The sequence below is a fragment of the Podarcis gaigeae genome (genome assembly GCF_964106915.1).
Source record: "Podarcis gaigeae genome assembly, chromosome: 6".
Taxonomy (NCBI): Eukaryota; Metazoa; Chordata; class Lepidosauria; order Squamata; family Lacertidae; genus Podarcis; species Podarcis gaigeae.
Window position 1 is genome coordinate 35,274,011 of NC_139682.1, and position 23,733 is coordinate 35,297,743.

Sequence of the window (23,733 nt, forward strand, 5' to 3'; positions counted from 1 at the left end):
GACTGCTTAGATAGAACATGGTTTTCCCCTAGTATGTTTTAGATGTTCTAGATGTTTTAGAAACAAACCCAGATTGCTTGTGATATCCCAATTGGACAGGTGCCACCTGGATAAATTACCAATTACTGAATAGAAAACCAATGTTTGCTATTAGTTTGAACAATAATCTATTGCACTCCCTATGTCAGCTTTAAAATGGACTGAAGAAATTAAATGTAAAATGTATTTGAGACAAATGCCAGCTCCAAATCACCTGCAAAAATGTTGAGATAAATACAAAATAAGCCAAAATATATCAACTTTTGCTTGACAGAATAATTAAACAAACCTATTGAGAAAAAGCCTCAATTTGTGAAGATTTGCCAAGATAACACATGTATTACTTAGAAAAGGTTTAAATTAGCAATATTATATTATTAAATACTATTAAGCAGTCAACATACTGGAAATTCTGAGTTAACTAAGACCTTTTAACATACTGCAAGACATAAGTGTAGGAGGAATGTAAAGAATATAGTCTCAGTTATATACAATGTTTTAAAAAATAAGTCACCTGACCTACAGTAGAATCAGGATTTACAACAAAATATTTCAGATTTGACTATAGGGATATAACCTCTCACATTTTTCAATATGAGCTTCTATGAAAGAAGCAATAAAATAAAATATTATTATAGTATAACTGAAGTGAACACAGGTAGAAATTTTTAAGTAGAGAAACACATTTGATGGAGCTGTCATTAGAAGATCACAGGGCAGTTCACAAGATAAAAATACAATGCAAAGGCACAAATAAATAGTTAAAACAAAAACAACAAAATAATAACCCCTCCCACGAACACATTTAAAAGGCAGTAGAATATCAGTCTGTCAAAGACCTGGTTAAATAAGAACCTGAGATAAATCAGAAATACTACTTATAATTATGATATTACTCCAGAATGTATTGCTTGAACAAGAGGTGAATGGGCTCAACAATAGAAAGTGACTAATCAAAGTTTAGGAAATAGCAGGAATTGACAAACTGACTGATACTGTGTATCAAAATTAGTAAGCTACATCTTCAAGTTACCTACTCTGAACAATAGCCTCAACTGATTATTTAAATATTTGTGGGCAGAAACTGTTGAAGGCACACTTGATTCGTAGACTATTTTTTATTTAATTAACAAAATATAAATTAAAATAACCCAATACCATAGTCAATTCAAACATGCAGTTCCTTACACAATAAAGTTCTTGTGGGCCTGTACTCTGATACTTCATATGGCTGGCCATTTGTTTTATATCACACCACATGTCAAAAGATTATATCAGATATATAAATTATTTCTGACGTGTACTTTTTCTATGAGACATAAATTTTGTAGGATTACCAGCCTCATACAAACAACATGCTTAAGTCTAAGTAACACATGAACTTACCAAACGTGTGGTCTTTTTCTATGCTAGGGGAAGTGGGAAACTTTGGAAGGAACTTGGAAGGGCATGTTTTAAAGGTCAAACAGCCTCTATTTCCACACTTTATTTTGCTGCGTATTTTATGATTTTAAATCTCTGCTGGGGTTCTTTCACCAAAACATACTTGCCCCCAAACTGGATCTTAGAATCCAGGGAATTCTCCTTTCTATATATATCCCACCACCACTCTGGCAAACCATTTTGAGGTAGGTAAAGCTTTATGCAAGGAATCATCTGTTAAGAAATCAAGAGGAACTTAAACATCCAAACCATACCAGAGTTGACAGGTGGGGCACCATACATATCCAGTCAAAATATTCAACACTGACATGGTGACTTCATTAAAGCAAGGTTTATAATCTAACTGAAAACTTTCAGAAAACATGCACACCTTTCTACTAAATCTTATGTAGCCAATATTATTTGAGTGTTACAGCAAGTGTCTAAAAATCCGGTGAATGTTTACATTTGCACATGAATGCCAACCACGCCAAGATGAATTTTTAACTGTTAAAAAATTGTTAATGTTTTATTCAATTTACGTTATAAATGCTGAGTGTCATGATTAGGTAGATGCATGTAAGTTTTGGACATTTACAAGATTTGCCTGGAATTTACAATATTCACAAAAGACAGAACTGTAACATGGAATATTATGGTAAATACATATATAGCCAAGGTGGTGCCCCTGCTAGTATGGCCAATGGTCAGGGACTATGGGAACTGAAGTCCAGTAAATGTTTGGTGGACTCCGTGTTAACTGTCCCTGTGATAATATACTGTATTTGGGAAACCTATTGGCTGTGAGTCCTAGGAGACCTGCTCCCTTCCTTGCAGGCCTTTTCCCACCTGGCCTAGGAGGGCAAGACCCTGACTGACTCCAGCTACAAAAGCTGAGACTGCTGAAGTGGACAGATACCATCTTGGTGCAGACCCAAGTCATTAAGCCTCAGCTGCCACCTGCCATGGCAGGTTTAGCAGTAACAGCAGCAGATATGCTCAATGGTTATGATAATATTTTATTCTCTTGTTAATTATGTTGTTTTAAATGTGCATTTTCTAACTGACTTCCTTTAAGTAATGTTTTCTTTTGATTTTTCTTTTGTTAACTTTGCTGTTTAGATAGTATTTTCGTTTCCTGCTAATATGTTGCTCTGAATGTAATTTTATATTTTACTTTCTTCATTAATGTTTTATTTGATGTTTTAATGTGTTGCAAACCACTCAAGATTTTGTTCTTTAAAATATAAAGCAGTATAGAACTGAAATTAATAATAATAATGCTCTGAAAGTTGAATAAAAAAGAAACTTATTCTGTCAACATCAGCATGATTGTATGCATTTTATGGAAGGTTCTAACCTGAACTTTCAAAGGGGCACTAGGTTGCTGTTTCTTATTGCAAGAACAATTTCCCTGCTGATTCTTAAGAGTGAGACCTTGGGCCTAAAACTGGCGCTCCTAAAACAACTACAAACATACAATAATCAAAGCAGACTTCTATTTTTACCTTGTTAATGCATTTTGGCTCTCTTCCAGAAAGGAGATGAGACCCAGGTTGCTTGTGCTGACAGCTCAAGCACAGTATGTGAGAGAGCAGGGTTGGCACCCAGAGCAAGTTTATGAAACAGTCCAGATAACAAAGATGGCAAGCAGTTTATCTTGTCAGAATGAGCGAACTGTTGACAGACGCTGGCATGTTTGAACAATATCTCCATTAAAACAGAAAGTTCCGGCCCAGCTAGTCAGCCATACCTATCTATCGATGAAGTAGTAGCTATTTCTCCCCTGATTTTTCTAAAAGCTTTGTCCCCTAGCTAATAACAGAACCTGCTACTTACATTTTATAGCAGCTCTCTTTTTAAGATGCAATATTATTATTGCTATAATGGAAGTGCTACACCAAAACAGGAGACAGAAGATCAAAAATAAATTCTCATCAATTGTGGTTTTTTTTTATAAAAAAAATCTGGTTTGAGCAGACTCAAGAGGATACAAATTTGCTGCTTTGAACTTTCAACCTTTGAGTTATGTCAAATTATGTCATACTTGGAGTAGACCAATTGAAATAATGGACTTAAGTTAGTCATGAGTCATAAGTTTCACACTACTCTTAAATATGGCTTAGTTAGTCTGACACATCCCTTTACTACAAAGCAACTCAGTGGACAATTAGGAGCCAATTCACACACCACTATCAGGTTAGTAATGAAACATGAGGAACATTTCCTCAAAATAATTTACCCTGTTATTCTTTCTCCCAAATGTTGCAATGACCAGCTTCATATTTTGAATTATACTGTAATCCAATAACCTGCCACACCATCATGCCGTTGCAATATTTAGCTAGTACTGTTTTAAACGGACTGAAGTAGCAACAAACAGGTTTTCCAAAGGCAGCTCTGCTGCTTGTGTTGCAAAAGCAACATGCATATTAGGCAAAAATAACTGCACCTTGTTATATGAAGCAATCAATAACTGGTTAGGAACAAAGTGATAATCATTTCCCCCTCCCCTTTCCAAACATGTCAGAGCATACAAAAGTCATGCTAAGGCAAGTAAGAAATTCATAATAACCTTAAATGGAAACAAAAAGCTGACTCGAGTTTTGCTGCTTAACTGTTCTACCTCTACTGGGTATCTGAAGAAGGTATCTGAAGAAGTGTGCATGCACAGGAAAGCTTATACCCAGAACAAACTTAGCTGGTCTCTAAGGTGCTACTGGACAATTTTTGTAATTGCATTGACTGTGTCAGACCAACACGGCTACCTACCTGAATCTGATCTACCTCTACTGTTAGAGGCAGAGTGCTTCTGAATGCCAGGTGCTGGGAATCGCAAGTGAGGAGAGAGTTGTTACTTTGGAGCATCCGGTTGGCCACTCTGAGACTAGGATGCCAGATGTGCCATTTTTCTAATGCAGCAGGCTGTTCTAGTGTCCTTAATCAAGCAATCTATTTTGTCATTAGGTCACAACCACTTATAACTTTATAACATGAATCTGGCAAATAAGTCAGATTCATCGCTACACGGCTGGTTGTTTATCTTGTAGGTTTCTGTTTTTGCTTTGGCAAGGACATTAGCTGGTGGACTTTGAAGGGCTGACTACAAGTTCAAGAAGATATATATTTGCTAAAATAAGTATAACTTAAACCTGTATAGGAGGGTACAGCTGCCTTAATAAAATCTAGTTACACCTGTCTACAATAGGGATTTCATGGAGAGTTGCAAAACAAACAAACAAAAGGCAATTAAGAAATCTCTAAAGAGAAAGCCTTCCCCTGTCACAAAGTTTAACTGTATAGAAAACAAACCACAGAAGTGAAACAATTTTTGTTACTGTATAATGGAAATGGAAAATTGCTCATGTCAGGTTTTTTAAGTCATTAAAGTACTTCACACCAGGGTGGATTTGATTTAAATCCAATCAATTTTAATCATGATTTTAATCACTAGTCAGTAAGACTTGATTTAAATCATTTTTTTACAGAAAGACTTATTCTTCCTGGTATCATCTTAATATTTACAACCACAGAAAGGTTTCATTTTAGGAATAATAAATCTTCAGAGAAGTTTTTATAGTTAAATAAAAAATTACTGATTTGTTTATACTATTAGAAATACATAGACAGATAATTATGAAATTATTGTGAGGTTTAATAGGTTAACTGTTTATATTTGGACAACTTTTCTGCTGTACTTTATTGGAAGGAGAAAAATAATCATTTCCTTATTAACAATTTAAACAATTTATTTAACTAAAACAATAACATTATAGCATATGTATCCATGCTTGTTAACTGATGTGATTAAACAATATTATTTTTAAGAGACTGAGTTTTAGCACACATTAAAAACTTAAAATTAATCCTTATTTCCTGATGAATAGCCTTTGGACTATAATGTAACTTAAATAGAAAACTATCTTTATAAAGTTTTTTCCTCCAAAAGCATTTTATTTTAAAAACCCAATTTTTAAAAAAACCAATTTTAAAAATCTGAATTTTTTTAATCATTGATTTTTATCCATTCTTTTTAATTTGTATGCTTTACATACAAAAAGGTAATATAGTATCTTTAAGGTTCTGGAAATGCTTAGATCCAGCCTAGCTGGTTTCTAATATCTAGCATTCCAATATAGAGCCTGAATCCTACGGTATCGTATTTTTCGCCCCATAGGACGCACTTTTCCCCCTCCAAAAATGAAGGGGAAATTTGTGTGCGTCCTATGGGGCAAATGCAGGCTTTCGCTGAAGCCTGGAGAGTGAGAGGGGTTGGTGCGCACCGATGCCTCTAGCTCTCCAGGCTTCAGGAAGCTATCCGCAAGCCTTCCGCAAGCCGGGTGTCCGCAAGGTCCCGCCGGGTGCGCGAGGCTTGGGGCTGCAGCCCGAAGCACGGGGAGCCCTCCGGAGGTGTGCACAAGGCTTGGGGCTGGGGGGGGAAATAATTTTTTTTATTCATTCCCCCCTCCCCAATAAATGAGGTGCGTCCTATGGGCTGGTGCGCCCTATAGGACGAAAAATACGGTAAGTAAACATAAGGAAATTTACATCAGTAAACTTTCCTGTTCTCTCATTTGTCTTCTAAAAAGCCTCTGTAGGAGGTAGAGAATAGAGGGCTCTCATGGACAATAGGGGATGGGTTGCTGCTGGGATGAGAATCATCCAATACCCTCCTATCAAACATTGTTCATTGTTCTTGTTGAAATAAATAAGAGGCTGGAGGGGGGAAGAAGAAGATAGGATACTAGCATTAAATTTTATGGATAAAGCCCATTAAAACGGTCTTCTCTTCAGTTTTTCAATACTATACATACTATGAGACTATCAACAGGAAAAATACACTAACGCTGGTCTCAGCAGGGAAAGCGGTTTGTATTTTACTGCTGTTATAAACCAAGCATCTACATATTCTAGTCTACAGGGATTCAGCTGTAGTAAGCAATGAATTATTAAAATACCAGTATCATGTAGTCAGAGGTGCTGTTAATGTAGCTGTTCGGTACCATGAAGCTGTAAATAATTCAAGGAAGGTATGAAGAATCACAGCACATTTTTGAAGCAGTTAGGTCTGAATTTTACAAAGTAGCAGAGAAGTGTGGATGATCTTTCCTTCCTCAGCAATCAAAACAAGGGCAGCAGGGTTTTTTGGTTTTTTTATAAAAAAAAACATTACTCTTCAAATATTAGCTTGGAACACTTAGAACACCAATTACACATTAATGGTGCTATTACAGACTTTGGCAAAGACATCTACAAAACTGTGCTGCAATCTGTAACTGTGCTATATTTGTAAACTGCAAGTGGGGCCTTTATTTTTGTATTTCTTCCACAGTATGAAATTGCCAGAGAAACTGTACCTTCCTTCAGGCTCATGCTTCACAGTAGGAAAAAAGAGCATTGCTGACTAGGGACTTGTTCACACTAGAATGGGTCCCTGAGGCAATGAATGAGGGAAGAACATCAGCTCCTTGGTGATGTTAGTGAAAATGCAGATGTTTCAGAGGGAAGCAGCAAATAAGAGACTCACACAAATACTCACAGTGACTTTATAGACACAGCTTCGCAACATTAAGACCTAGAACAGACTCCAGCAGACTTGAGGCACCCTCACAGAAGCTAATCACATCTTTGTCCCACCATCATCACTTATGGTAAAAAGAAAAAGGTTTTAGCAACCTTTCATGCTTAATCAGTGCCCATCCAAAAACCACAACCTATACCAGGGCAAAAAGGGATCAGGGATTGTCTTAGCTGCACAGAAATTCAAACTGTATTGCCAATTTCCTTTTGTCTGCAGCTTCTAGACCCAGATTAATGGTACAGCTGCCTGATGTCAAAAGTCTCCTCTTTCAAGAAGGTCAGACTGACACCATAGGTTTCTAACATTAAGTCAGTGTCAGCAAAGTATCCTGCTTGATGTATGGTATTAGATCATCATTTCCAGAGTCAACAGAAATGACTTTCTAATAATACTGCTCCAAGTGAGCAGTTGCTATAGTTATTAGTTAACTGCAAAAAGGGTAGACCTTTCAGATAATGTTATTAAGCAGCAGTTTGCACTATGTACAGGGTGAGAAAGTCTGTTACACAGCATTCATTATCATGCCCATATCATTTAGAAGATGCTTGCATAAAATTCTTCCTCTGGCTAGGTGTGCTTTCTTGGGCTTGTGAAAGGGATGAGTGGCAACCTTGGAACTTGGAGTTGTATCATTTTCATCCACCTAGGAATATGCATATGACTGCAGAAATGCACCTAGCCATGTATGCTTTATGGAAAACTCCTCAGAATCACTACCAGCCATGCATCTAGCACCACTCAATTACCATTAATTTTTTTTAAATTATTATTCCTATGACGTTTTAGAGGTTTGCTATGTTAAACATTTCTAGACATTTGTTCTACACTGAGCACATTTCTATTTTGACACTGCAAGGCTTCACTTGGCACTTGTAAGCAACACTCTAAAGGGTGACAAATTGGTTAGAAATGGAAGAGAAAATAGTAATCACTTTGATTATATTGAATACCCCACCACAGAGCTTGTTTGACTGCATCAGCTATTAGCACAAAGCTACCCCCATGGGGGTATCCAACTTGCTATTTTCCTTTGCCATGAATGATTCATAATTCAGCCCTAGAAAAACAGCCTATGGTATCTTTCACCACTATGCCAACAGAAACTGCCAACAAAATCCCCTGAGGTTCTGTTCTGCAAGTTATGAACTAATGGGCAGATGTGCCAAGGGCAAACAAAGCCCTCGTGCCCTACATCACAATAAAGTATGACATCTGGCAACTGATTTTTGTCTTTGAAAACCTATTATAGACAATTCAAGTGAAAAGTAATAATTTTCCACACTATTAACTTGCTATTTGTCAAAATACTCCACAATTACAATGAATGTACCCATGCTGTTATTTACAGTACTTCGAAGATTGCATAACATGAGAACCCCACCTTCTCACTGTATTTGCTGCTAAGCTGTTCTGTATACACAATCCTTTGCCTGCTTGGACATAAGGGGTTTTTTTTTTTGGAAAGCTAAAAACCTGCTCTCATTACAAATGTCAAGGAAAGATTTTCTTTTGTTTTCCTAATGAAACACCTCACTTATTCTTGATGAGGAAACCATTTTTCTTGGCAAAGGCTTACATGTAACCTGGAAGAGACTTGAAAAGCTTGTTAAATGTAATAAATTCCTAAATGGTGGAACATTATTAGTGCACTTAAGTAATATTAAGCTCAACTTCACAGGTACCACAGGCAGAGCATTTCCTAGTTAGCATGTTTTGAGTGAGGGAAAAAAGGATTAACTTTTAAAGTTACAATTTACATGAAAATTCTCACATTTTGGCAGTGTGGATGGTTCTGAATGATCAAATGTCTAGTAGTTGATGCAAAATAGTTTTTCAGCTTCTTAGAAATGAATGATGATAGAAACCCATGTCAGTGTCAGAGAACTGTTTGTGAATATACCACAATTGTATACTGATGATTGTGTTGATGATAAGCAGTTACAACACAAATAAGATGATTTCAGTACTGGGACTGGTCTACCCAGTCAGCTTTGTAGAGTTAAAGCAAGAGTATCTTGTTTAATAAAGCCTACTGTTTCACTTGAATTCAACCAGGAACTACTTATTTTCTGAATTATCATGAAGTGTTAATGAACCAAAATGTAACTCTGGCCTATTTGTACCACTTTAGAATGAAAGCAAGGTTCTCACATGATTCAATGCGCCACATGGAAAACAACCCTTCCTCAATTCAGCCTCCATACCCATACTGGAAACAGCCAATGCAATACCATTTTTAAAAAAAGGAATCGGGGGGGGGGGGCTTTCCTGCAAATTACAGGCCACATAGCTTAATGTCTGACAAAATGCACTGTTAAAGACAAAATCACCAAATATACAGAAGAATAAGCCTTGCTGAAGCACAGCCAGCATGGCTTCCACAAGGGTAAGCCCTGTCTCACTAACCTATTAGAGTTGTTTTACAGTATCAACAAGCATAATAGGAAGAAGTGATCTACTTGATATTATGAATGTGGACTTTTAAAAAAGCTTTCAACAGACCCCCCAAGTAAGTTTTTTGTTGTTGTTTAGTCATTTAGTTGTGTCCGACTCTTTGTGACCCCATGGAAAATAGTAATCACTTTGATTATATTGAATACCCCACCACAGAGCTTGTTTGACTGCATCAGCTATTAGCACAAAGCTACCCCCATGGGGGTATCCAACTTGCTATTTTCCTTTGCCATGAATGATTCATAATTCAGCCCTAGAAAAACAGCCTATGGTATCTTTCACCACTATGCCAACAGAAACTGCCAACAAAATCCCCTGAGGTTCTGTTCTGCAAGTTATGAACTAATGGGCAGATGTGCCAAGGGCAAACAAAGCCCTCGTGCCCTACATCACAATAAAGTATGACATCTGGCAACTGATTTTTGTCTTTGAAAACCTATTATAGACAATTCAAGTGAAAAGTAATAATTTTCCACACTATTAACTTGCTATTTGTCAAAATACTCCACAATTACAATGAATGTACCCATGCTGTTATTTACAGTACTTCGAAGATTGCATAACATGAGAACCCCACCTTCTCACTGTATTTGCTGCTAAGCTGTTCTGTATACACAATCCTTTGCCTGCTTGGACATAAGGGGTTTTTTTTTTTGGAAAGCTAAAAACCTGCTCTCATTACAAATGTCAAGGAAAGATTTTCTTTTGTTTTCCTAATGAAACACCTCACTTATTCTTGATGAGGAAACCATTTTTCTTGGCAAAGGCTTACATGTAACCTGGAAGAGACTTGAAAAGCTTGTTAAATGTAATAAATTCCTAAATGGTGGAACATTATTAGTGCACTTAAGTAATATTAAGCTCAACTTCACAGGTACCACAGGCAGAGCATTTCCTAGTTAGCATGTTTTGAGTGAGGGAAAAAAGGATTAACTTTTAAAGTTACAATTTACATGAAAATTCTCACATTTTGGCAGTGTGGATGGTTCTGAATGATCAAATGTCTAGTAGTTGATGCAAAATAGTTTTTCAGCTTCTTAGAAATGAATGATGATAGAAACCCATGTCAGTGTCAGAGAACTGTTTGTGAATATACCACAATTGTATACTGATGATTGTGTTGATGATAAGCAGTTACAACACAAATAAGATGATTTCAGTACTGGGACTGGTCTACCCAGTCAGCTTTGTAGAGTTAAAGCAAGAGTATCTTGTTTAATAAAGCCTACTGTTTCACTTGAATTCAACCAGGAACTACTTATTTTCTGAATTATCATGAAGTGTTAATGAACCAAAATGTAACTCTGGCCTATTTGTACCACTTTAGAATGAAAGCAAGGTTCTCACATGATTCAATGCGCCACATGGAAAACAACCCTTCCTCAATTCAGCCTCCATACCCATACTGGAAACAGCCAATGCAATACCATTTTTAAAAAAAGGAATCGGGGGGGGGGGGGCTTTCCTGCAAATTACAGGCCACATAGCTTAATGTCTGACAAAATGCACTGTTAAAGACAAAATCACCAAATATACAGAAGAATAAGCCTTGCTGAAGCACAGCCAGCATGGCTTCCACAAGGGTAAGCCCTGTCTCACTAACCTATTAGAGTTGTTTTACAGTATCAACAAGCATAATAGGAAGAAGTGATCTACTTGATATTATGAATGTGGACTTTTAAAAAAGCTTTCAACAGACCCCCCAAGTAAGTTTTTTGTTGTTGTTTAGTCATTTAGTTGTGTCCGACTCTTTGTGACCCCATGGAACAGAGCATGCCAGGCACTCCTGCCTTCCCCTGCCCCCCGCAGTTTGGTCAAACTCACGCTGGTAGCTTTGAGAACACTGTCCAACCATCTCGTCCTCTGTCATCCCCTTCTCCTTGTGCCCTCAATCTTTCCCAACATCAGGGTCTTTTCGAGGGAGTCTTCTCTTCTCATGAGGTGGCCCAAGTATTGGAGCCTCAGCTTCACGATCTGTCCTTCCAGTGAGCACTCAGGGCTGATTTCCTTCAGAATGGAGAGATTTCATCTTCTTGCAGTCCATGGGACTCTCAAGAATCTCCTCCAGCACCATAATTCAAAAGCATCAATTCATAAACCATCTGGGGTTAAGAGGTGAGCAGCGAGATGGCCAAGATGCTAATGATACTAAGTTATTCAGAGTTGTTAAAACAAAAAGAGATTGCAAAGAGTGGAGTTGGATGATCAAGGGAATGGAGAAACTCCCCTATGAGGAAAGGATGTCAAATTTGTAGCCTTTTAGTTTAGATAAAAGGTGAGTAAGAGGAGAAGTGACAGAAATGCAGAAAATTATGCATGGCATGGAGAAAGTTGATAGAGGAAAAGCTTTTCTCCCTATCCCATAATGCTAAAACTCATGACCATCCAATGAGGCTGAACATCGGAGAAGTCAGGACTGACAAAATAACTCTTCACACAGTGATGGCCACCAACTTTGAAAGAGAATTAAACAAATTAATGTGTGTAAAGGCAATCAATGGCTACTAGAGAGAACAGGATGCTAGATGAGATGGGCCACTGGCCTGATCCAGCAGGCTCTTCATATGTTCTTAAGAATGGCCACGATACAATTGCCAAAACAAGTACTTTTTAAATTACAGACTTTATAGTTTTAAAAGAGATAAATCATTGTTTTGTTTCATTCACTGCACATTATAGTAATGGGGAAATGCTGTTGCTCAGTGGCAGAGCACACACTTTGCACGCAGAAGGTCCTTGGTTCAATTCCTGGCATCTCCAGAGGTGGGAAAGACCCTGTTTGAGACCCTGGGGAGCTGTCACCAGACTCCACAACACTGAGTTAGATGGCTCAGCAGCCTTGAGCTAATTTTTTTATAATGTAACAAGCAAGAAAGGGAGAAAGTGTGTTGTAGCTCCTCCACTTTTCTCCACAGATATACTAGACCAGTGTTTCCCAACCGGTGTTCCGCGGCATACTAGTGTGCCGCGAGACTTTGCCTGGTGTGCCGTGGGAGGGAGGCGGGCTCCATGTGCTTAGAGCAACAGGCTGCCGCCCCAAGCCTCGCGCGCCCGACAGGAGCTCCTGCCGGGTGCGCAAGGCTTGCAGACACTCGCCCGAAGCACGGGGCACCCTCCGGAGGGCTCCGCGTGCTTCGGGCAACAGGCTGCCGCCCCAAGCCTCGCGCGCCCAGCGGGAGCTCCTGCCGGGCGCGCAGGGTTGCAGACACTCGCCCGAAGCACGGGGCACCCTCCGTAGGGCTCCCTGTGCTTCGGGCAACAGGCTGCCGCCCCAAGCCTTGCGCGCCGGGCAGGAGCTCCTGCCCGGCGCGCAAGGCTTGCAGACACTCGCCCGAAGCACGGGGAGCCCTCCGTAGGGCTCCCTGTGCTTCGGGCAACAGGCTGCCGCCCCAAGCCTTGCGCGCCTGGCAGGAGCTCCTGCAGGGCGCGCAGGGTTGCAGACACTCGCCCGAAGCACGGGCAGCCCTCCGTAGGGCTCCCTGTGCTTCGGGCAACAGGCTGCCGCCCCAAGCCTTGCGCACCTGGCAGGAGCTCCTGCCGGGCGCGCAAGGCTTGCAGACACTCGCCCGAAGCACGGGGAGCCCTCCGTAGGGCTCCCTGTGCTTCGGGCAACAGGCTGCCGCCCCAAGCCTTGCCGCCTGGCAGGAGCTCCTGCCGGGCGCGCAGGGTTGCAGACACTCGCCCGAAGCACGGGCAGCCCTCCGTAGGGCTCCCTGTGCTTCGGGCAACAGGCTGCCGCCCCAAGCCTTGCGCGCCTGGCAGGAGCTCCTGCCGGGCGCGCAGGGTTGCAGACACTCGCCCGAAGCACAGGGAGCCCTCCATAGGGCTCCCTGTGCTTCGGGCAACAGGCTGCCGCCCCAAGCGGCATATAGTCAATATAGGCACAGAGTTAATTTTTTAAACATTTTCTAATGGTGGTGTGCCTCGAGATTTTTTTCATGAAACAAGTGTGCCTTTGCCCAAAAAAGGTTGGGAAACACTGTACTAGACCTTCCCCCTACTTTTTGTTGGAAACCAAATACTGAGTTAAAAGGGGGGGATAGGGAGGGGACACAGAAGAGAACTTCCTTTGTTTCAGATTAAGTAATTGTAAAATCATAAACTGTCTTGGCTAGGACTGGCATTAAGAACATTTAAAATTTAATTAAGATAAATACTTGGCTATATTACAAGAACTATTTGTTTTCAAGGTGTGAACTGATTTAATGCCAAATGGCTTATATGTTGTGAGTTCTTGCTCATCTCCACCCCTTCAATTTAGTGAATTTGAGGAAATTAACACATATGCATTCCAAATCTTACATGTTTACTTTGAAGTACGTATCATTGTGCTCAAAGACGTTCAACATTTATTTTATTTCAAGGTGCCTCTAAGGGCATGCAGAAGATCCTAGGCGCAGTCCCTAGTATCTCCAGGTAGGGATGAGAGATACTCTGCCTGAAACCTTGGAGAACTGTTGCCTGTCAGCATAGACAATACTGAGCTATGGTTTGATTTGGTATATGGGTGCTTTCAATGTTCCTAATAATACTTCATCACCACAAGGACGCCTTATGGAGCAATTGAATGATCCCCACTTTCCTCCCCCGCACCTCCTGATTCTGTCCCCAACCCTCCAGAGCAGATTTGAAGGCACACACAAGGGGAAGAGAGACAGGAAAGCACACTGCACTAGCACAAAAAACCACCCATACTTTTTGTTATCAGAAAACTCAAAGCAACTAAACTTCTGTACAAGACTCAGGATTTGAGTGCTTTGCAATAATCCAATGAACACTACACCTACAATCCAGAGAGCGAGCGAATACACAGAATCACAGAATTGTAGAGTTGGAAGGGACCCTGAGGGTCATCTAGTCCAACCCCCTGCAATGCAGGAATCTCAACTAGATCATGCATGACAGGTATGTATAGCTCATCATAGGGTACATCTTCTAATTTATGGGCTTTAATTGAGTACTTGACACACTCTGCAAGTTGAGTACTTGAGTACTCTGCAAATTTGAGTACTTGAGTACTCTGCAAATTTGAATACTTGAGTACTCTGCAAATGCTTTTTTGGGGGTGGGGAATATGATGCTCAGACATTGTTTGTTTATGAAGAATCCTTTCCCAGAAAGACACCTGAGCTACAGATACAGATCACAGTTAAAGCAGTCACAGTTAAAGCAGTCAACCCATAAGACAATACCATCATCCATTCTCCACAGGGACACCATCTTAAATTGCATGGATTGGAAGTTCAAATGGAGATTTTGAATGGAAAAAATATGTTTATTTAAAAGACAGAGAGGCAAGGAGGAAAAGAATGGATGAACCAATGATGTGCCTTCAACATCGTGAGTGAAATAATACAAGATGAAATCTTATATATAGCAAGTCAGCCAAAAAAAGGTTAGAAAAAAGTAACATATCCTTACATACTTTGGAAAGAGAACAGCAGCCCTGATGAGCAAGATCAAAGGCCTATCCAGACCAGCAATACATTTCAGGGAATGGCCAGGGCACTAAAGCAAAATGCTCTCCCATAGTTTGTCATCAGCACTGAATACTGTAAATTATATAATGCCTCTGAACCTGGAGGTTTTATTTAACTACCAGTTTGACAGATTGTGAATGGATCTATCACTTTTGCCCTGCTTAGGGTGGTGCACCAACTGCAACTAGACTTAATTTTTGCAATGCACTCTACATGGGACTTCCTTTGAAGAGCATACAGAAACGTCAGTTGATCCAGAATGTATCAGCAACAAAACTAGTTGATGTTTGTCTACATGAGCATATTATACCTGTTTTACAACAGCTGCACTAGTTGCCTATTCACAATTCAAACTGTTGGTGATTATCATTGAACTCATAAACAGCATGTGCTCAGGATCCCTGAGGGTTTGTCTCCTCCCGTATCAACTTGCCTCCACCCTAAGATCCATTAGGGAAGCTCTTCTTCATGTTTTGATTGTGAACAAGGCACAGCTGGTTAGATCACAGAAGTGAGCCTAGATTGTGGAACTCCCTATCTTGGGTGCCAGTTTGGCCTTCTCTCTCCTTGCTTTTTGCCACTTTAAGATGTTTTAGTATTAGTCCAACAGGCATTTGACATGCTGAGTTCTTCAGGATACTTTTGCAATCTTATTTTAAAGACTGGTTGCATCTTCTGCACTTGCCTTTTTTCTGATGTTGGACTCTTGAATTTCATTGTTATTTAAAATGTTAGGTCCCTGAGCACTAACAATTCTGTAGAAGGGTGGGCTAGAAATATTTTTAATATCACCATAGTCTGTGGACTCCATTAGCTGCTGTACAGCATGCACAGGGTCAACAACTCTTGGCCAGTATTGACTGCAAGTGAAGGTTTGTCATCATGAACCAGCTGCCCCAACTTGGGAGAGGGGGATGTTCTTGTGTCTATCACCATGCTAAGCTAAAATTACTGATTTCTTTTTTAAGTTGACTGCTATTGCAAAAGAAAATGGTGATCATCCTCTGGCTATCAAGTGATAAAGTAAAAACAGAATTAACTGAAAGAAAAATGTTTAGTTTAACAGTAACTATTAAACTGCGGGAGGCAGTGGAAGACAGGAGTGCCTGGCATGCTGTGGTCCATGGTGTCACGAAGAGTCGGACACGACTAAACGACTGAACAACAACAACATTCAACAGTTTTTAAAAGGGAACAAGGATTAGAAATCATAAAGCATTCATGTAAAAAATAAAAAGCAAGTTCAATGATGTATTCAAAATTAGATCAAACAAAATTCTAGATGCATACATTTTGCAGGATGAGTGTCAGGAACACTGCTTTAAGGTGCTTCTGGTCTTACTTGCAAGGCTGGTTCCAGAGAGCAATGTGGCAGGCATGTTCTTGACCCACCTGGCATTTGCATTATGAGGTGCCACCAGGCACTATTTTGTCCTCGGTGCTATTAAATGTCCATGTGAAGACATAAGGAGCAATCACTTCAGGATTTGGAGCAAAGTGTCATCAGTATGCTCTTGGAGCTTGATGAAGACTTTTTAAAATTACAGAAGATATTTTAAATAATTGTTTCTGATTTTACAGTAAACTTTAAACCATTTTATTCCCACTATATCCCTTTTGTACACCACTTAGAAACTATAGTGTTAAGCAGTATATAAGTAGTTGAAGAAATGAATAAAAGATTTTCCTGCAGCTTGGATTAAGCACTAGAGAGGACTCAGCATGCTCAGTGAAAATGGGATGCTGACTAACTGTTGAGGTTTGGAGGGGCGGAATGGAATGAAGAGACTGGAACCCTGAACAAAGGATTTTCACACTGTAATGTTTTGTTTTAGGGCTCCATGTGTTACCATCTATATGCTGTTTGGTATAAGTCTTGCACCACAGAACTAAGTCACACATTTATTACACAATATAGAAAGCTAAATGCCATATGACGTGGCTCTCTTATCTTGATTAAATAAAGCCCACGCTCAGTAGCAGAGCATTTTCTAAGAGGAGGAACCACAAGCAATGATAGCACTTTTCTAAACCTTTAAAAGCAAAAAACATTTTTTCAATTAAACTTAGAGAGCAGCTAGCAGCTGTTCACCAGATTTACTTAATCAAGCGAAGTAGCAGAAAGCATCTCATGTACTTCTGCCTGCAATCCCAAACTCTTACACAGGAACATTTCCCACTGAATTCAGTGGAATTTACTTACAAGCACAGGATCAGACTGCAAGACTGGTAAAGCTCCTTCTCTCATACAATTCATCCTGGACCCTGCAGTTGGTAGGCTTGTTGCACTAGGCAGTGAGGTAGGTATATGACAGCTTTCTCTGTTGTGGTCTGACTGTCAAATATGCTATTGCTTGAAACTGAGAAGACAGAAACCCTGACAGGCTTCGGCCACTAAAGCATTCATATTCTCCAGGCATGTGAGGTAAAGTAGTGAGCCCACTTTTGTGTTTAAGTACTTCCAGGCTCTTCTGCTTTATTAACTAACATACATTATTTTTGTAACAGCTGTTTATTTCATGACACCCTGGAAATCACTATATGTGATGGTCTATAAATTTGGATAAATAAATTAGGCATCATATTCAGAAGTATCAAAAAATGAATTTTAAATGGTAGATTTAAGATTAGACTGCACTAAAGGATTACATACACTTCATAAACATCTATGCAGAAAAGTAATCAGATTTCAAACGGGGGTTTTACACACTTATAACCCATTTCTTCCAAAGATCAATTTAAAAAATAATAATGATGCTACAGCTCCTTTATTTAGAAAGACATGTTGTGAAGGAAAACACATTAGTCTTGTATGCACATATACATCTGTGCATACAAAACTAATGGAAATTCTGAACTGTGGGGCCAACAGGACATAAAATGCAAAAGGTCCGTGACATTTCTAAGCAATGAGCCTGTATACATTTGGGCTTTGCACAGAAATGTTACAGACCCCATTGTTTATCATTTTTTATCATTTTTTCACTCTGTACCCACATGTGTATATATATGATCTGCCAACTGAGGATAAGACTTCATGAATCTTGACAAAGTGAGCTCATGTCTACAAAATCTTATGCTGGAATACATCTGTTGTTCCCTAAATTAAAGGCTGCAATCTACTCAAAAGCCCACTGAATTCAACTGGGCTTACTCCCAGGTAAATAGGGTTAAGATTGCTATGTAAATTAGCTGCATTTTGTTTCAACAGGACCTAACTGAGTCATGGCAAGTTTTTCATACTGATGTCAGTAGGATCCAAGTTCTGGATTTTAAGTGCCACAATACTTTTTCTTGTGTACATGGCAAGTTTAGCCATCCTCTGCTTTATTGTGCAGATTTAGACGTGTGACAAAAAAATAAATCACACTCCTCTAGCTTGACTGTAATATCCCCAAGATATTCAAAGTCATCTAACTAGCAACTTCCTTCCACAGTCAGTAGCAATACCATTATTAGGAAGAAGTAGTCTCATAATTAAACAACTTGGCATTAAGGCCAACTATGAGAGGTCAGAAACAGCCCTGGGCTCATGACCAATGACTAGAAGAGTCTCATCAGGAACAAAAACAGCAACTACACTGCAAAAAGAAATCCCAGTTCTGTCTTTCACAATATGAATTGCAGACAGATTCCATTTTTACATGTCAAAACAATACAAATACAAATACATAAATGTGCACTACCTTACCTTTTTCACTTGCCTTTGGTATGCTATTTATAGACACTAGCTGACTACACAGAACAATATTTAGCATAGGGTTACCTCAACCATCAATGATGCTTCAGTGTCTGACTGAATAACACAAAGACACATCCCAGGATCTTCCCCAAGCCAGGCAAGACAACTAAGTTTAGCAGTTGTCCCTCTCCCAAGTACTGTGATTCCATCAAGGGGTCTTGTGAACTTCTCACAGAGAACTTCCAATACCTGCAGCCTACTACAATTACCAAAATTAGTTGCTAGAAGTCAAATTGGCTTATTTTGTACATTTATATCCCATCTTTTCTTTCAATGAGCTCAACATGGTGTACATGTTTCATGACAACTACACTGACATAAAAACTACCAGCATGTATATTTGAGTGGATAGACACTAAGCAAAGGAATACCGGGGCAACTTATTTTCATGAAGACAGCCCCAAATTTGCCAATTAGAAAAGGGACACTCTTGAAAAGGTTGGAATCAGAACTACAGAAACAATAAGAGAAATAATGATGGTAACTGATGCTCAAACTTTAACAACCATTTTTAAAAGGAAACAAGAGTCATACTATATAGCTTTATATATTGCTCCACAATAAACCATATCTAATATACCACTAAGTGATACCTGTCCAACATGTTCAGTGAGATAACTGACAAGCACGTGTAACATCTGTGTAACATGATAAAAGGGTCCACTCATGGGGGAACAGCACAGTAGCTACCTAGTCCTTTATCTTCTAGCGAATATACTTCAGCACTTCTTGGAACACTGTCACAAGTTCCTTAATGACATTGAAAACAGTCTCCTATCTGCCTGCCTTGAAGTAAACATCATCTGATAACAGAGCTGAGCAACTGGGTGTCCTCTCCAGATTTTGTCAGACCTCAGTTTTGATCATGACTACTGACTATGCTGGCTAGGCTGATGAGAGTTGGGAGTCCATCAACATCTGGAAGGCCACAGGTTCTCCACCCCTGCCTTAAAATAACAACACTGTCGGATTTCCCTGATTGTGGACACTTAGCCAGTACAGCAAAACTCCACAACTGATGTTTTGGTCGTCTTTGTGTGTTCAGCAAAAGTTAACCGACCATACCACAGATTCACCAAGGCCAGGTTCAGACTATCAGTAGCAACTCCTGCCAACTTTTATAAAGACCAAGTGTTAACACTGTCTGTAAAAAGTTCCAGTAAGCGACAATACGACACAACAGAAACCGGCAGGCGAACTATGCTGTTGTAACAGCAGCAGAACCCAAAGCGGACCCCTTCATACAAACGAGTTGCGCGTGAGCGTCCCACCATTTGGCGGACAAACACAAAACCAGAGTTAGGAGGGGGAGAGAGAAGACTCATAAGCAGTTCCCATTGTTTTGAGACACGAACTTGACACCTGCAAGCGAGGGGATCCACAAGATCCTCTTACCTGCCCATCCTTCAGCATCCACGCATACAACCACCCCCGCTCAGCTTTGCCCCGCGTCAAGGTGAAAAAAAGAGACGGGAGGCTAGATTTGCCCTTTAGGATCTGAAAAGGACAACTTCTGAAACCCCCACTCAGGATACCGCTTTGCCCGTGAAGACTGAGGGGGAGGTGGAAGCACCTGCCGTGTCTGCGGGGCGGAGACCCTCCTGCCCCTGGTGGAAAAGCCCCGCTGGGGAACGTGAGGAGGGAGACGCAGAAAAGAGGCTACTCACCTGGCGGAGGGGCCACCGCTGCGAGGCAAAGGCGAGAGCAGGCCCTGCTCCAGGCTCCGGCCGGACAAGCGGAGGCGGCTGCAGTCCAACACACCTCGCCGGCAAGAGCAAGGCGAGGCGGCGCACGGGTCCCCGGACGCCCCTTGGAAAAGAGGCGGGAGGGGGAGAAGCAGCAGCAGCAGCGCCGCCGGCGGGAACAGCGCCATTGGCGGCGCCCCCCGGCCAGGCCCGGAGCTCCACCGCATCCTCCGTCCCTCTCTTTCTCTTTCTCCCCCCTTCCCCGCCCCCGCGAAGGCCCTGCCAAGCCAGGCCTCGCCGCTACGAGCTCGGCCTCACGCACGCCCCGCCCCCTGCTTGCTCCCCGCGGCCTGCCCGTGCGCAGAGCGGAGCCCACAGGGGAGGATCCGGCCTGGGCCTGGCCGAGCTCTGCGCACGCGCGCCAAGCCTTGGTAGAACGTTCGGGGGAGGAGGGGCGGGGCCGCCGGAGGGAGGCGCTTGAGCGTCGGCGGAGGAAAGGGCGGGGCAATTGCACCGCGGGGGGTGAAACTCCGCCCTCTACGCTCACCTTCGCCGGCGGCGGCAAGGTTGACTCGAGCGCCTTCAGCAGCCCGGTCCTCGGTGTGTTTACCCAGAAGTAAAGTCCACTGTTTTCAGCGGGCCTTACTCGTGAGTAAATGGGAGCGGGGCTGCGGGGATTAGGCCTTGCCCTTCGTCAGTCCTCCCGCTCCGTGCTTGCGGGATAAAAGGGATGTGGTCAGTCCCCTAAAGCTGTGCGACCCTCACCGTCTCCTCATAAATACAGGAGTCCAGATTTTTTATATATATATATATATTTAATCCCTACACATCCACCCTTCAAATTCAACATTATATCCATGTCTATGAACAGAGCCATGAAAATCAGGGACCTGGCACTTCCCAGCGTCACCACTGTGCAAAAACGTGAATCTAAGGCATTGATCCTGCTGATCTTACATAAAGGTAAAGGGACCCCTGACCATTAGGTCCAGTCGTGACCGACTCTGGGGTTGCGGCGCTCATCTCGCTTTATTGGCCAATGGACCCAGCGTACAGCTTCCGGGTCATGTGGCCAGCATGACTAAGCCGCTTCTGGTGAACCAGAGCAGCGCACGGATATGCCGTTTACCTTCCCGCTGGAGCGGTACCTATTTATCTACTTGCACTTTGACATGCTTTCGAACTGTTGTGTTGGCAGGAGCAGGGACCGAGCAACGGGAGCTCACACCGTCGCGGGGATTCAAACCGCCGACCTTCTGATCGGCAAGTCCCACAGCGTCACCCCTTACATGTTGTTGTTGCTGTTTAGTCGTTCAGTCGAGTCCGACTCTTCGTGACCCCATGGACCAGAGCACGCCAGGCACTCCTGTCTTCCACTGCCTCCCGCAGTTTGGTCAGACTCATGTTTGTAGCTTCGAGAACACTGTCCAACCATCTCATCCTCTGTCGTCCCTTTCTTCTTGTGCCCTCCATCTTTCCCAACATCAGGGTCTTTTCCAGGGAGTCTTCTCTTCTTATGAGGTGGCCCAAGTATTGGAGCCTCAGCTTCAGTATCTGTCCTTCCAGTGAGCACTCAGGGCTGATTTCCTTAAGAATGGATACGTTTGATCTTCTTGCAGTCCATGGGACTCTCAAGAGTCTCCTCCAGCACCATAATTCAAAAGCATCAATTCTTCGGCGATCAGCCTTCTTTATGGTCCAGCTCTTCCATACATCACTAGTGGGAAAACCCCTTACATAGATTTCTTCAAATCCACCATCAAAGAAGAACTCAACCCCTCCCCAAGGACGGCTCTCTATGAAGGGTGTCCCTCAGTGTGTTTGGTTGAGCATGCTAAGCTGTCCCCTCCCCATTATCTCAGTGTTATCTGTGATCCCAAACAAATGCACTTATCTCCTTTCACGTGAGGGCTGAAGCATGCAAGGCCAGCAAGCACAGAATGCTGAGAGCAGGGCTGGTGTGTAGAACCCTTATGGCCCTTGCTCATGCTGCTTTAGGCCTGAACAGTGCTATGGATCTTTTCGATTTCTTCAGGAACCCTCTCCCCCCGAATACCACTATCAAAGTGCAGGTATCAGTGTCCATGGATTGTAGCACAAAAAAAAATCACACACATATCACTTTCTGATGCCACTGCTACACAATCCATCCTGGAATCTGCAGAGGAGGCTGTCATTTCTTCTCATAACAGAGCATCCAAAAATTCTATCTGTAGCTCTTTCTGGTCTAGCTGCTGTTAAATGACCTGATTAGGGCCTTATCTTCTTGGGGGGAAATCAGTATTTTCTCCATTCTCTTGCCAGTCAGAATGGGTGCTACCATTAGGCAAGGTGAGGTTATTTGCCTCAGGCAACAGAGGTTGAGATGCCACTAAAGGGCATCAAACTGCCAATTATTTAGCTTATTATAATATTTTCACAATGTGAAGGCGCCATTTATACTTTCTGCCTCTGGCTCCAAGTGTTATGGGCCATCTCAGTTGCCACCTCTTGTGTCAAGTGAGATGGGATTCTAAGCACGGGTTGTGCTCCGTGTGTTTTATTAGACTCCAACCAACTTACACTTTCCCTTTTCTTTTTACAGATGGCTGACGCCTTTCATCTTGGCTGTGAAGTTCATTAAACCTGCAGCAACATCTTATAATGCTATGAAGTTTGAGAGGATGACTTGGAGAAGTGTCCTAGAAACTGCTAGCTAGTCCTAGAAACTGAAAGGGCAGAACTATCAGACAACTTAACTTATTTGGCACTGAATCAGAAAGAGATAGATGCCAAGTGCCCATGGTGGGTTGGCCTCAGACATAAAGTGTGATACAAACTGTGATGGGTTACACCTACTGTTGAAAGTCATGTAAATGGTGTGTTCAGTGGCACATACGTAGTTTTCTCCAATAATAAAGTGTGATAAAATGAACTAAGAAACTTGGAACAACTGATAAATGTTTGGCCTTGGTTTAATCCAGTATAATACAGAGAATACATAGGTCACAGGATAAAGTAAAGAGTCTGTGGCACTATAAAGACTAACAAGTTTATTTTAGTATAAGCTTTCATGGACTATATAATACATACACAGTGAAGGGCTGTAAACTGTAGTCCATAAGAGTTAATGCTGTATAAGCCCACACACCCACACAGCTTTTTTTAAATAACACTATTCACCATTATGGAGTATCACCACCTCTTTTTTTGCTGCCCATGACAGCCATTTTAGGCTAGCACACTCAACACTTTTGTCAATATATTTGCACTGGCACCTTATTTTTCACCAAGAAAGCACTGTATGGGGGTGGGGAGAGTGTGTGTTTTAAGGAACCACAAGTGTCTTTT

The 23,733-nt window shown here is 41.5% G+C and overlaps 1 protein-coding gene and 1 long non-coding RNA gene across 2 annotated transcripts in view; one reads left to right on the top strand and one right to left on the bottom strand.

Moving 5' to 3' along the window:
* LRIG2 (leucine rich repeats and immunoglobulin like domains 2) overlaps positions 1-20,808 on the bottom strand; it is a 47,394-nt gene extending 26,586 nt beyond the window's left edge. Inside the window, exon 1 of the mRNA XM_083745405.1 lies at positions 20,386-20,808. Within this exon, the coding sequence (XP_083601531.1) occupies positions 20,386-20,630 (245 nt within the window). The 5' untranslated portion in view covers positions 20,631-20,808. The remainder of the gene's footprint in view (positions 1-20,385) is intronic.
* A 58-nt stretch (positions 20,809-20,866) lies between these two features.
* On the top strand, positions 20,867-23,343 carry LOC310847578. The gene is made up of 2 exons (XR_014565901.1): positions 20,867-21,003; positions 22,988-23,343. It is a non-coding gene; the product is annotated as an uncharacterized lncRNA (long non-coding RNA).
* The last annotated feature ends 390 nt before the right edge of the window (positions 23,344-23,733 follow it).